The sequence below is a fragment of the Hermetia illucens genome, chromosome 2 (genome assembly GCF_905115235.1).
Source record: "Hermetia illucens chromosome 2, iHerIll2.2.curated.20191125, whole genome shotgun sequence".
Lineage (NCBI taxonomy): Eukaryota > Metazoa > Arthropoda > Insecta > Diptera > Stratiomyidae > Hermetia > Hermetia illucens.
In genome coordinates this window covers 9,179,729-9,194,955 of record NC_051850.1, presented here as the reverse complement: position 1 = coordinate 9,194,955, position 15,227 = coordinate 9,179,729, and the positions used below count along the sequence as shown (strand labels likewise).

Sequence of the window (15,227 nt, the reverse complement as noted above, 5' to 3'; positions counted from 1 at the left end):
AAGGTCTCTTCTCGCTTGAGCACAACCACACGACAGGAATTCTCCTGAAGTATAAGAGTCCATTGGCTACATCGGTTCCCATGGTACCAGTATACCCCTGGTAAGGTTTCGTGACCAAAGCCACTTCAGATGAGTCCCCGTGCAGACTCGGGTCTGATCGCCCTTGCTAGGCCTTCGAGCATTTGCCTACTGCATCACGGCCGGAAATCTAATGCGATACAGCGTTTCCCGGTGCCACCACTTGGAGGTTCTCCTGGGCCGCTTGGTTTTGGTTCAGCCGACAGGGTTGCCGCCCCGTCTTCCTCTCCTCTACCTCGGAGCACCTGGTCAGAGGACCTGGTGAAAATAGAGGAAGATTGGAAATTTCTAGATTTCTAGATCGTCTGATTTCTTCATGCGATGTTTTGTTCGAACGGGGAGGCGTCTTGGATTCCCGGAAGGCAAGAGTTTTCCGGAAAAAGGTAATTATTTACTGGACAGCGCTTATAGGATGGTGATCTGAATGCCGCATGACGGATAATATGCTTGTCAGATACCTTTCCAGATTAATTCGACTAAAATAATATAAAGTGTTGAATTATTAAATACGAAAAGAAATAAATAGGAAACATGATTCCAGCGAAGTTGAACTTAATAAAATATTGTCGATTTTTTCACTTTCTGGCTGATTTTGTAAGACTTAACTACATCTTGAAATACTAGATTAGTTTATCTTTATAGAAAACTGAAATAAATTAAAGGTTTTTGCTTGGAGTGAAGTATAAATTCACCATTCATTTGCTATTTATGGATTAACCATCAATATTGCTCGCGTTGAGATGCATCTAATCGTGATAAGATTGGGATTAAAAATGACAAATCGGAAATTTATATTTGACCATACCGAATTTCTATGCCGTTGCTACTAATTTATCGGAACGAGCTGCATCAGAAAATAATTTCTCAAAAACATTCAAAATGGAAAATTAAGGGCTTTATTTAATCAAATAAAATCTTAAACAAGATCAAAAGGATATATTTGGATTTAGACATTTTTACATAACTCTCACCTCTCGATAGGTTCAGCGAGGATTCACTGGGTGAGTCAACAAGTCTGTGAACTAGAAAAGTGCAGGGAGCAACCGCACTAGGTGCGAAAGTTTTACCAACAAGTCAGCAGGAATGCAAATCCTTCAAATGAGAAAAAGGATAAACTTGAGGTCCGGTACGGATAACCGGCGCGTGTCGTCTGACTTGGTGTGTGGATCGGGCTCCCGCATTGGACAGCATCTATTCTTTGTTTTTTTTTGGGGGGAGTAGGGTAGGTGAATGCATTTACGCACAGAGTGTTGAACTCCCGGTTCGATACGTCGTCGGAGTACCAAATAAACACCTCCCCATCGTCAGAGAGGTAGCCTGGAACCGTTTGTCACATTACTTCGGCCTAGTCCCCGAAATCTCCCGCCTTGCGGATCCTTCAAATCAGGAGGAAGGGAACTGTCAGTTCAAGGAACAACTTGCCATCAGGCTCCTTCACCGGTAGAGCTCTATCTTCTTAGCAACGAGAAGGGCCCGAACGTAATGGGCAACATGGCTCCACCTGTCAGCACTCCTCAGCATCTCTTCGACAATGAGAGCTGCTGACGAACCCCATCCCATCTTCCACAAAAAAAAAAATGTGGTGGACGTCGTCCACAACTCCATTGCAAAATACACAATCCGGATATCGCGCCTTTCCAATCTTGTGCAGGTAAGGCTGAAAACATCCATGCCCACTTAAAAAATGGGTAAGGAAATAGTCATTCCCACCATGCTTCCGATTCAGCCACGCACCTAAGTTACCGACGAGCCGCGCAGTCCATCTGCCTCTAGTTTCATTTTGCCACGAGAGCTGCCACGAGAGCTGCCACGAGAGCTGCCACGAGAGCTGCCACTCGTCTAGAGTGCGTTGCCGTTCTTCATGCGGCACGCAGACACCACCCGCAAATCTCCCCGTCTCTGTACTTGCGCGAGACGTTTACGATATACCTCCTCGTTAAGAGCGTCAGCCAATACCTCTGCGTGGTAGAGCAGGACAAATTGCGTTGAACTCATCAGGAAACGTCGCCTGCTAGACGAAGGACCCCCAATGTTTGCCATTAGCCTACTTAATGCCGAAACTCCAGCTGCAGCCTTGTTTGCTGTTGCTTTGATTTGCTCAAAAGAGCTCGTCTTTGAGTCAAGAGTCAACCCGAGGTACTTTACCGCTGATTTTGATTCGATTATCGACCCGCTGAACGGCATGGGACCCTGGGTGGGAATTCTCTTTTTAGTCAGGATGACTATTTCGGTTTTTTCCAGTGTAAGGTTGAAACCATGAGTAGTCATCCATCCGCTTACACGTCGCATCAATATGCCGAATCTGCTTTGCGCCGGTTCGACAGTGCGTCCAGCAACAAGCACTGCGACATCATCTGCATAGCCGACCAGGCGCGACTCTTCTGACATGCCGAGTTTAAGTAGACCGTCATAGGTAGCGTTACCTAGGATGCATCCCTGTGCTACCCCCGACGTGATCTCCATCCTCCTTTGACCCTCTAGTGTTTGATAGACCAGGGAGCAGTTCCTCAGATAGTCCCTCAATATCCGTAAGAGATAGTTCGGCACGTTGAAGGTATTGTCTAGTGTGCCTAGGATGTCTTTCCATCTTAAGGAATTAAAGGCGTTTCTGACGTCAAGTGTTACGAGGAGCACCACCCGTCGAGTTCGGCGGCTATGTGCCTTTGCTCGGGGTCACCTTTCCCTTTATGCATCAGCGCAAGCCTCGCCACTTTCCAACGAGCATGGGAGATTCCCTCTTTCAGGCAAGCGTTGAATGCGCCGAGCAGTAGGTCTGGCCGGTGTTGGAACACTAGTTTGTATACCTCTGTTGGAATACCATCGGGTCCTGTCGCCTTCTTGCTTTTCATAGAGAGGACTGCCTGTTCCAACTTTTTCATTGAGAAAAGTGGAACAGGCGCTCTCCGCGCCGACGTCATCATCCCATATGGGGTGCGCAGGCAAGAGTGCCCTAATAATGCCGTCCATCTGCTCGGCCTTAAGTGAACAGGGTTTCCGCAGAGCTCCGATTTTTTGTGTTACTAGTTTGTAACCGAGTCTTCATGGATCCCCATTCACCTCGTCGACCAGATCTTGCCAGCAGCGAGCTTTGCTCTTGTTTATTGCGCTGCGGAGTCTCCTTTTGGCTGATTTGTACTTCGTCATTATGGTACATGCCCCTCCCGTTCGCCTAGACGTTGTGTTAAGCGAAGAAGCCTGTGACACTCCTCCTTCCTTTGCATAGACCAGGTATTCCCAGGCTTTATACATCTCTAGCAACTCTGAGTTCCAGATGGGGTCCGTTGGCGATTTGGCTGTGAATAAGTGGCTGAAATAGTCTACGCAAGGGATTGACACTGGAGGTTACCTATTTTTATCGGGGTTTGATTGAAGTTAGTATATTTTTTTCTCCCGGCCAATCGATTAATTATTGAGAAAACTTGTGGGCCGGGTTTGAGGGATTTGAGGAGTTTCTTGTAAGATGCGTTCAGTTCAGACCGAATAGCTCCATTGATTTTGCTGGACAGGTCTTTGATGATCTCGGAGAGGAGACGGTAGTCAGCGTTGCATCTGTTCCGTAACCGGTGAAATAAACGTTTCCTGCGCTGCAGTAGTCTGTTTCTATCGAGGACTAAGAGGAGGGTTGAGGGGGAAGGGCACCCGTATTTGTAGTAATCAGGTTCTTTAACTAGAGCGTACTTGTCAATTGTAGTTTCGAAGGCAGAGTTCATTTTCCAGATGTATGTATCTAGCTCAACATTAGAGTGGATGCGCGATTTGTCCAGAAGAGGGCCCAGCACACTGTCTAAGTCGCGTTGGAAATCGTCCCAGTTTGTCAGATTGAAAGATCTGCATTTGTGCGGATGGTGAAGTGAAGGGAGAATTTGCTGTAGATATAGAGAGAGGCTGAGGGCATGATGGTCCGAGTGGGCTGCTAAAGAGGAGCAGCTAGTCACACATGCTGAGAGATTGGACGAGATTATAAAACCGTCTGGGAAAGAAGATCCACGAGGAAAGGATGGCACTCCCGCATTAATGATGTCCGCGCTAAGAAATGGACCTGATTGGAACCAATCGCCGTTTTCATTGTTAACTGAGTCGCTCCAAGATACGTGCCTCGCGTTGAGGTCACCGCCGAGGAGGAAGGCATCGAAACTGATCGCGTTTTCCCAGAGTTCGTCCAGGGTGTGAGTGAGGTGACGACCTGTGCTGCCCGGGAAGTAGAGAGAGCCGATTAGGACTCGGAGGACGCCACCACCGCTGACAGGAAGTCTGACTAACAGGCAGTTTGACGCCAGTGCAGCCGATGGGATACTATTTGCCGTTAGTCCCGCTTTGACTAGTATGGCTCTGCTTCTGCCCACGTCATTGCGGAAAGTACTGTAACCGGGAGCATGTAATTTTACGTTGGGGGCTTTCTTCAGTCTGGTTTCGTTTAGGAGAGCGAGATTAGGATTGGAATCCTCTAAGAGCTTGTGGAGAGCGCAACGTTTGTCGTTAGAAATGAGCGAATTAGTGTTGAGTGTGAACATCTTCATTTTGGTTGTCTTGCAATTTGAAGAGGAACTGTAGGTACGCTTTGGGTTTGTCTTCAGGGGGGAGACGAAGATAGTTGTGATAGAAGTCGGAAATTGTTCATCCACAGTGAGGAGAAAGACATATTGAATAGAGACCTGGCTTCCATGAAGAAGCCCCTTGGAATGGAAGAATGTGCAGGCGATAAAGGGCTAAGGGTTTCGTGTCTTTCTCGACCCCTGACCCCTGCGACAAAAGACGGGGTCAGTGAGAGAGGGGCGGTCCAGTTGGCATGAGGCAGAGTGTTAGGCTGCGAGACACGAACAGGCGAGGGTTTGTCAACGTGGAGGAAGAACGAAGCAGATCGAGAGTGCGGGATGCTTTTTGCTCTTTCTTTGCGGTGGATATATTCCAGTCTACGGGGGCACTTAGTGACCCAGTGGGCCACAGTTTGCACATTTGAGAAGTGCCATCGACTCCTTTTCGGCGTTGTCTTCTACATTCGAATGGGGACAGTCCTTGGAGGCGTGTGGGCTCGCGCACTTCACGCATCTGGGGTCTTATCCGCAGTTTGCGGATACATGGCCAAATTGTTGGCAATTGAAACATTGGGTGACTTCCCCTTTTCGGGGCTTCTCCTAGCTAATCCGTTGGTACAGCAGGGTATTTTTTTTGTGACTATATTGGCTTCTGCGTCAGAGTTGAAAGTCACACGGAAGAGGCTCAGATTGGTGTCATTGGCTCGTGACCACGGGGTGGAAAGTCTGATTACTCGGACAGGTGTGATCTGCGTTACCTCCTCGAATTCCGAAGCCACGTCTTCGGGAATGAACTCATGGGGGGAGATTCCTCTGAGGATGAGGGTTGTCTTCCTCTCCTGTTTCAGCGTGAAGGAATGGCCTTCTCATTTGATGGTCTTAATTAAATGTATTAGTTTCATATGGATATTGGGACAAGTGAGCCGGACTTTGAGCCTGTCGGCCGGTAGGTTGGTAATTTCAAATTTGATATTTTTGTTTATGTTCTTGATTACAAGGCCCAGTGTCCTGGCAGTCAATTCATACAAGAATGGAATGGCCGTGTCAGCGGATTTCGAGGTTCCGGGACGTGTGTGCGTCGCTTCGGGGCAATGCTCGTTGTCAGAGAGGAGATAAAATCGGTTTTTGTTCGCTGGGGCCCCGTTGTCCGAGATGCCCGAGTCTCTTTGTTTTCGTTTGAAAACAGACCTGAAGCAAGTTTGAATTCATCTTGGAAGCCTTGGATGTTAACGTAGTAATTTGCTTCGCTAGTCCCAGCGTCAGGCTGGTCCCCAGGAGGGAAGTTCTGGTCGTCGTTGACAGTTATGACGGGGCAGTCGCCACTTATCATTTTTTCAGCCGTAATGGTGTTGTCGGCCGAATGAAGGAGTTGTGTGGAGATATTACAATTGCCCAATTCATAGACGTCCTTTACACGCTGTAGTTTTGTGTCCCTCGAGTAAGAATGAGTTCCGCACTCGCGGCGCGAGGCTTGTACCGGCTTCACTTTGTTAACGCGAAGTCGCGGTTATTAAAGCTCTAATTGTCACTGTTTTGCCGTTAAATAAACCGTTAGTCAAACACGGCTAAACAATTGAATAACGATGATCGCAAACTTGGCAACAACGGACAAGCCCGATCTGAAAACAGTTGAGAGCAATCGTCAGAACGAACCATTGGCTTCGGCGGACACAAGCGAACTCCCCGAAGCGATGCACCTGATGGGAGATCTGGCATATCAGCAGAATTCTTTCTGTCTGTCTGTCATACGCACTTTTCCCAGAAATAGTTACACCTATTAACACACATGAATGCAGTGAGTTGCAAGTATGTGGTCAGTTTATACAAATGGCAATGAGAGTAGACAATGCTTATGGAATGCTAGAGAAAATTAAATAACTCCTTGGTTTAGATCTATATACATATATATATTTTCAATATAATTTTAATATATTTTGCATCTGTTTCGTGTCATTAGATTATCTCAATTGCACATGCAATCTTGTATCTCAGTTACGGTCGATGGGCAGGCACCAGGGGCCGCCAGGCATGCTCCTGAATCAAACACACTGCTGTATGGACACTTTCGTACACTTGCTACTCCGTTATAACAATCAATGTAAATGTTTGTTATCGGACAATTTTCTCTTGGGAGTAATTTTATAGTTGTTGAAGATGATCCGGGAGGACATATCTGAAAAAGAAATAAAAACGAAATATTTCCATTATTAGTCGATAAAAACTGGATATGTAACTAATAACGGAGTATCGAAAATGCAGTTTTTAAGGTTTTAAAAGACACTGGCCTGGACATGCCAGCGTGGGGGAGTCTTATCCCGTAAAATCACCCCCGACTCCCTCAAGCCCCGTGAAACCATCATAAGGTATTACATCACGGGGCGTAGTCAGCGCACTTTAGCTCGGTCATGTACGTAACCGCGCGTTTCTAGTCTCCTCTGCCTCTCGCAGTTTGCTTTGGACAGATGAGACCATGGAGTTGATGGCATCCCACATTTTCTGGCACAAGCACCTGTCCTAGAGTCTCCTCTAGGTTCTTCCTTTCTTCCACAAATCTTGGACAGTGAATGAATACTCCATTGCAGTTTGGACAATCGGGTGAGGAATCTAGTTTAAACCTGAACAGGTACTGGCGATATACTTCATGTCCCGTGAGAAACTGCAATCTGCGTAAGATTATAATTAATCTCTGCAATCACTCCTTGATAACAGGGATGAGCCTCTATGTCCACCGATCGTTACCCGAGCGTTCCCAACACTCTTGCCATCTATTTAGAGATCTCTCCCTTTCGGCGTTTTCGTCTGCGATAAAGGAAGGATAGACTTCGCATTGGATATGTTTGTCATCTCGTTTGCCAACATGTCAATGGGCGTCATTCCCGAGATGACGAATACTGCATCATCTGAGACAGTCCTGAATGCCGAGCACACCATTAGTGCTATCCTTCTGTAGACTGCACTCAGTTTGTTAGCGTTAAATGTAACCTGCAATGTCTTTCTCCAAACTGGACTTGCATAGAGCAGGATTGTTCTCACTAACCTAGCTATAAGCAACCTGGAAGCATGCGATGACTTTCCTATGTTCCATCCTATGGATGCTTTGTCATAAGTATACCGCACGTGTTGCTAATAGCTGAGCTTCCCGTCTATCATCATTCCCAAGTATTTGATGGCACGCTTAGAAGTGATCATATGATTCCCAATTTGAATGCGGGCATAATTTTTTTACAGCCTTTGGTGATGAGGACCTCTTCCGTTTTTTCCTCCGAAAGTGTCAGTCCAGAACTCTCTAGCCAATCCTCAACAGCATTGATCGCTTCGCATGAGTATAACTCAGCACCTTCGAGATGCGCTATATCGTCGGCGTAACCCACCGCCGCGGGTTCCTCTGGAAAGAAAAGATTAAGTACATTATTGTACATGATGCTGATGCCCTGAGGCACCCGTAGAGACAACATACTCCTGGGATCCGTCATCAGTGTCAGACCAAAGCCTCAGTTCTTGTAAATAGCTGTTAACAATAACTACAAGACTGGCGGGAATAGCAATCTTCACCAGATATTCCCGTATTAGTTTCCAATTGGCCGAAGTGAATGCACGCCTAGGATCACCACCACGCTATATTGGCTAGTACTACCCTTTCCGTGGATTACATCTTTGGCCAAGCCAGTAACCATTTAGTTGACATCAATGAATGATCTGGCTTTACGGAGCCTCCCTGGCTCTTAAAAACTGCGAGTAATCTTTTGAAAATAACTCGCTCTTGCATTTTCGCATTTTTCCTACAGAGCTCAAAAAATTAATAGGTCTGTAAGAGGTTGGCTCGCCTAGAGGTTCACCAATCTCAGGCGTCAGTACTGATTTCTGTCGCCTCCATGATGCAGGACATGTACGCTTCGAACAACTCAGCGAAAATGTTAGGTTTGGATTTCACGCAACCATAAGGGTCCTATTCGGTACGCCAGACCCGGAGCTTTGTTATCTCCTATTCTAGCGTAGAACTCCAGCAGCTTGTCACTGGTTACTGGCGGTATTGCCGTTACATTCAAAGGCCACTGGAAACTGTCAGTGCCCTCTTCTTGCTGAGGGAATAACCCCTAAATAATTTTGAACAACAGTCAAGAATACGTGATCCGCTGAGATAAGCGGCCTCTGAATTGCCCCATCAAGATTTTATAGGCGCTCCGCCACACAGTGCTCCTTATAGCATTTTCTTTTGTTCCGTTGGCGGGCGAGCCTGTTCGTTTTGCGGGCTTCTTTATAGGCGCACTCTTTTTGTCCTTAGTTGATTCTGCCTACCGCCATCTGAGCCGCTCTTGCGGCTCGGTGACAGACTGATCGCAGGTTGGCCGTTTAGTATTCCACCAGTAGTTTGGTCTTATACTGGGAAATGAGCACCTCCTAGGCATGGTCACATGCTTTTTCGATGCATTGGGTCACGTGGACCATTATGTCTGTGTAGCCTCCAGTTATATTACGTTGGTCTGGCCACACCTCTATGAAGGTCTGCTAATCTGGTGTCACTTGGGTTGCCTGGGACACCGTTGGCACAGCAGATTTCGACTTGTTATTATCCCAATACATGCAAAATGGGGGTTGAGTTTTTTTTCACCAAATATAGTCATGTTGGGTATCAAATGAAAGGTCTCCATTAGTACTTTCCGAAGCCGGCTTAGTTTTGACATTAGATGAAAAGGTGGGGAGTGCGGAGGTCGAAATTGATCATTTTCTTAACGGACACATTCTCAGAAATTACTCAATCGAAACAAATCAAGAGAAATCAAGTACTAATGGGATAAATGCGTACTCAAATGTCTTTATAAAAGAAGTACACAAAACCTTTCACACCTGAAGCGTCCAGCTTCCGGTTTCCTGACTTGCATATTTTATAAAAACGTTAAAAGATGTGAAATGAAATGTACATGTATATAAAAGTGTTAAAAATTGTTCACCAAAGGTTTCTAAATGGTTCTTACCTCAATAGATTTCGAAGGGTAACACCCATTGCCAATTACCCCAACTAAAGCTTGATAAAATTTCTCGTCTGCTCCACATTTTCCGAGCTCACCACTCCATGTCCAAATACCATTATTATTCTCACATATGAGGTAGCTCGTATCATCGTTTGGATTCATCGCAGTGCCACCTGTGGGTGTGTCACAAGGCTGTGAATAAGTAAATATTTTTCATAAAATAATGTCAGGATTTGTCACAAATAGGAGCAAGCGGGCTATACACAGGAGGTGGAACTCGAAAGTAAAAGCGATAAAAGAAATTAACCATCCCAGCTTGACTGAAAAGCCGCCCACTGGACCTCATCTTCTTCTGGGCCATAAAAATGCATGCCAAGGCAGTTTGATCTCCTGTGTATAGTCTCCTTGGATACGAAGAACAACTTGACCTAGGCTAACAGAGGAAATATCCATAATTTCACAATAAAGACAATAATTGTTGTATAAATAGTTAATCTTAAAATTGTTAATACTCACGTTGACACAGAAGCTTGATTGCGAATTAAATATAAAGCTTGCTGGGCAAGCTATGAGAATTGCCTGACCATTGTTGCATTGATAGAAGGAGTTTTGGTCGGCGACATTTGGGTAAATGCTACCAGTTAGTAGTGTGCCACAATCCTGTGAATATGTAAATATTATTGTTTAGTAGATTTTGTGGCGTAGCAGGATTAGCAGCATTCGAAATGGAGCAGAAGAGACCGGTTGTTCTCCATGCGGTCCCTCTGTTTCCAACCAACCGCACCTTTTTACCGCTGGCTCTCCACTCCTGTGGTGAGTTCTAAAAAGCGCGGAAAGCGCCGGCGGCGTCATCTATCTGCTCGCATTCGTACTAGCATTCGAAATAAATTTCGAATGTTGCCAATCTTGCTGCGCCACAGTTTTATCTTCTGTTCTGTTCTTTTCTAGACCTATACTAAAATATCGCTTTCCACGTGGTAATTGGCACGGTTGAGTCACTGAAGTACAAGCAGTATACCCTAGCTACCTTCTTGGGTATGGAGGGAGCATTCAACAATGTTAGTACTAGCGCCATCAAGAAAGCCTTGACCAGGATTGGATTGGAGGGGTACCTTATGCATTAGATTATATCTATGCTAAGAACTAAGATAATTCAGTCGGATCTTTGAGGCAAGCGCCTACCTAAATTCTACCTACCATGGCTGAATGAACAAAGATTGGGTCTTTCCTCCAATGTAAAGTATCTGGGTGTAATCTTGAATCCAAACCCAAATTGGTAATTGAACATAGAATTCAGGATTAAGAAGGCTTGAATAGTCTCCTATGCTTGCAAAAGGACCTTTGTAAAGAAATGGGGTCTCCAGCCGAGGATGGTACTGCTATTGTGTTTCCAATCCTAATGTACGGCTCTATTGTATGGTGGCAGGTTTTGAGCAAAAAGTACAATAGAACAAATCAGGATTCAAAGAATCGCATGTGCAGGCGCTACCGGAGCTCCGTAGTTCTGCCCGACAGATGCTCTCAATACACTCCTACATCCTCCACATTAAATACGTTGTAGCGTGCAGTGCTGCCAGACTACCTGAATCCGGATGCTGGACACCAAACCCCTACGGCCATTGTACCTAAACGGAGTACCTCGGGAAATCTGGGCATTTCCCACAGACTTTGCAACACGAAAGTTGAACCTCACGAGACACTTTGCTGTGGACTTTTCAACCAGGGCAGAGTGGAAGACCAGGGGCGTGTTGTAAGGCTAAGACATAATATTCTTCACGACGTATAAAAGATAGTTTGTAGAGCAGGTGCCGGTCGGTACTCGAGTTGTATGGTCTCCCGGGTTTCTCCAGTCTATTCCAAGCGGAAGTACTGGAGATACTGGAAGCCTGTCGATAACTGAGGCTTGATCCGATTTCCACGCATAACATAGACATTTTAAACGACAGACAGACAGACTCAGTGATGACATCCTCTAGGCTGGTGGGGCAGTGCAGAAGCGTGGTGAACAGTTTGGGAGGCACAACCAAAGTCACCCTCCTCTGTGTTCCCAGCCATAGGAACATAGAGGGAAATAAGCGGCAGTCCTTCGGCGGGTATAGTCGGTGTCTCGCTGGCGAGCTATCGACTGCGAGATCAGATATCGCCAAAGAGGTGTTTCAAATGCCTGTAATTTGGACACATTTCGAGAAACTGTTCAAGCAAGTACGATAGATTTAAGTTGTGCTGAAGATACGGATAAGAAGGGCATATTGGCGAAGAATACAATGGGTATCCCAAATGCCTGATATGCAGAGAAACACAGGAGGGCAACATCGACCATATCACAGGCAGTTACAGATGTCCGGCGTTTATGAAGGTGATTTCATCATCATCATCAACGGCGCAACAGCCGGTATCCGGTCTGGGCCTGCCTTAATAAGGAACTCCAGACATCCCGGTTTTGCGCCGAGGTCCACCAATTCGATATCCCTAAAAGCTGCCTGGCGTCCTGACCTAAGCCATCGCTCCATCTTAGGCAGGGTCTGCCTCGTCTTCTTTTTCTACCATAGATATTGTCCTTATAGACTTTCCGGGCTAGATCATCCTCATCCATACGGATTAAGTGACCCGCCCACCGTAACTTATTGAGCCGGATTTTATCCACAACCTGACGGCCATGGTATTGCTCATAAATTTCGTCGTTATGTAGGCTACGGAATCGTCCATCCTCATGTAGGTGGCCAAAAATTCTTCAGAGCATTCTTCTCTCGAACCCGGCCAAGAGTTCGCATTCACATATTCAGCTGCTACGGTGCGCCGAGCCTCACGAAGCAAGTGGCCTCAACCCAATAATAATAGCTGGCGATTTTAACGCTTGGGCCGAAGATTGCGGTAATCGCGAAACAAATGCTAGAGGCCGCATATTGCTCGAAGTATTTTCACGTCTGAATGTCGTTCTGGCAAATACTGGCGGCGTCAATACTTTTCGGAGACAGGATATGGGATCGGCGATAGACTTTACGTTTGTTAACGATACATTTTCTAAGGATTTCCAATGGCAGGTGAGTGAGGAATATACATACAGATCTTCCAGGGAGGACAGGAGTAAAATGCTTCAAGAAAACTGCAATAGCGGGTTGGGCATCCAAAAAACTTGACAAGCAAATGTTCGAGGAAATATTTCTGAAAGAAGCGATGCCGGTGGGCAACGCTGAAGAATTGGTGAGGCAGGTTCTCGAAAAGATACAAAAAGCGTGTGACGCTTCTATGCCCCGTCGCACTATACTCAAGAAACGGATATCAATCTTCTGGTGAAAGGCCAAAATTTCAGAACTTCATAAAGTTTGCCTTAAAGCCAGGAGACACAGCCAATGTAGCAGAAATCGGCCTAAGTCTGAGGAGTTGCACAATCGATATAAGAAATTGAGGAAAGAACGGCAAGGAACCATCTCTAGAAGTTAAACTGAACACTTCAGTGGCCGTCAAAACAGTTCCAAGGTGATTCACTGAAACATTTACGACGTGCTTGAAAGATGGAATTTTCCGGGAAAATTGGAGGAAACAGAAGTTTGTGCTAATCCTGAAGCCAAATAAACCTTTGGCTATCCTTCGTCTTATAGACCTATATGTCAACTAAACGACATCGGCAAGCTTTTCGAAGGGGTTATCTTCAATAGGTTTGTACCAGTCACAGAAAAGGATGGTGGTCTCTTATACAGGCAGCTCGGATTCCGAAAGGCAAGATCTACTGTCAGCACGATGACGAAAATTGCGGAAAAAGCAATGGAGGCCAAGAAATCTTACGCGGTAGTTACTTTCGACGTGAAGAATGCCTTCAATACGGCAAAATGCAGTAAAATAATTCAGGCTTTAGCCAAATTGAGTGCCCCTAATTACCTGGTGCACAACGCTATAATTTGGACGATGTGCCTAAAACGAACAACTTGCGGGGTTCCACAAGGATCAGTACTCGGTCCTCTTCTGTGGATAATAACGAGGCAATTTTTGAAATCAGATCTTGGCTAGAGGAAGCTGGTCTGAAGGTCGCAGAGCATTAAACCAGGTAGTTTTGATAACCAAGTGAAGGAAGCAAACGTCGGTAATGGCCGGGATTGGTGAACACATCATACAGTTGCAGGCAACGCTTAAATACTTAGGAGTCATGGTTGAACAAAGACTGAAATTCAGCTTCCATTTTGAGAATATAGCAATCAAAGCTCCCGGGGGGGGGACGGGGGGGTGGTTCCGGGCATTATTAGCAAGAATGTGGCCCTAGGCAAAGCCGGCGGCTCCTTCTCTCGAAAGTTGTCAGCACGATCTTGCTTTATGCAGCTCTAGTCTGGGCACCGTCTTTGAAGTTGGGAGAAAATAGAAGGAAAATCGCAGCTACGAGTACATACCCAACGCCCTACGCTTACCGGACAACATCAGACGAAACAGCCTGTGTGTAGGCATGGCGTGCATCCACATCTTGGCGAACGAGAGTCGACGCCTCCATGACATTTGCAATCGGCCAGTCATATACCTATCATTTGCCACGAAGTGAATCTATTTTGAAATGGCAAAAAAGATGGGATGATTCAGTTAAAAGGAGCCTGGACGCAGAGGATTATTCTAGATGTCTCAAAATGGGTCAAACGAAGGCACGGTGAGGTTAGTTGTGACCTAACTCAATTCCTAAGCGGACACTGAGGGTACCTTGCATACCTTTATCGCTTCGGGCGTGACAACTCCCCGTATTGGCCGACATGCGTGATGATTCCGGAGGATGCGGAGCATGTTGTTTTCAACTGCCCGCGGTTCACCGCACACAGAGCGGAGGCGGAAATTGACGCTGGGGCACGGTTGACACCCGAGAATATTGTGGAGCACATGCTAGCCTCTGAAACATCTTGGCATCTTGGAGGGCAGTGGAAAGATCCATGCAGGTGGTCCACAATCAGCTGAGGAAGGAGGAGCTTCGGAAGAAAGTTACAAATAACGACACGAGGTGCAGTTCGTAACTGATCCTGCTCCGCGACGTAATACCAAAATGGTACTCCCGCAGGGTAAGCGAAGGAGAACGGGGTTGTTTTAGTGGGTGAAAGTCACACATAACCGTATATTAGGAGTCAGCGGTTTGTTTTATGCAAAACCTTAAAAATGGTTGATATTCAACAGAGAAATGATAAAGGCTAAGCACAAAATTAATATATGCAAAAGTTCTTACGTTTTGACCCATCACGATGGCGACAGAAATAGCAAAAAACGTCAGTTCAACTGAAAATTAAGAAAAAAGTATTGAGATTTTCTAAGAAGTAAAGGACGATAGGTATACAACAACTCACTTTTCATTTTCTTCCTGGATTTTTAACTTCACTGAAACAAAAAAGAAAACGAAAGCAAGTTCTACAGTCTTCGTCTTTATGAAAAAGTGAAAGAAATGAATCAAATTATTTGCTTTTATATCAATATAACAGCTAAATTTCCTGGAAATGGGGATTCTTACAGGGATTTAATCAGTTCATTATCATGATAATTCAGAACTCATTTATTATTGTCAAAAGCTGCTTGATAAAGTTATCTATCGAATTCACGTAATCATCGATTCAAAAGATTATGACTATTAATTCCACCATATTTGAATATGCGGCAAATCGTTTTTGAAAACTTATGTACAGTGAGCAAA

General features: G+C 45.6%; 1 protein-coding gene and 1 long non-coding RNA gene across 2 annotated transcripts in view; both read right to left on the bottom strand.

Annotated features, from left to right (window-relative positions):
* LOC119647591 overlaps positions 1-15,227 on the bottom strand; it is a 67,048-nt gene that overhangs the window by 27,269 nt on the left and 24,552 nt on the right. Inside the window, exons 9-11 of the mRNA XM_038048605.1 lie at positions 10,097-10,240; positions 9,584-9,772; positions 6,624-6,783 (exon numbers count right to left, since the gene is read on the bottom strand). Coding sequence (XP_037904533.1) covers positions 6,624-6,783; positions 9,584-9,772; positions 10,097-10,240 — 493 coding nt within the window. The remainder of the gene's footprint in view (positions 1-6,623; positions 6,784-9,583; positions 9,773-10,096; positions 10,241-15,227) is intronic.
* LOC119649814 lies at positions 10,197-14,921 on the bottom strand. Its single transcript, XR_005249200.1, has 3 exons — positions 14,887-14,921; positions 14,769-14,818; positions 10,197-10,240 (listed from the first exon to the last, which is right to left on the bottom strand). It is a non-coding gene; the product is annotated as an uncharacterized LOC119649814 (long non-coding RNA).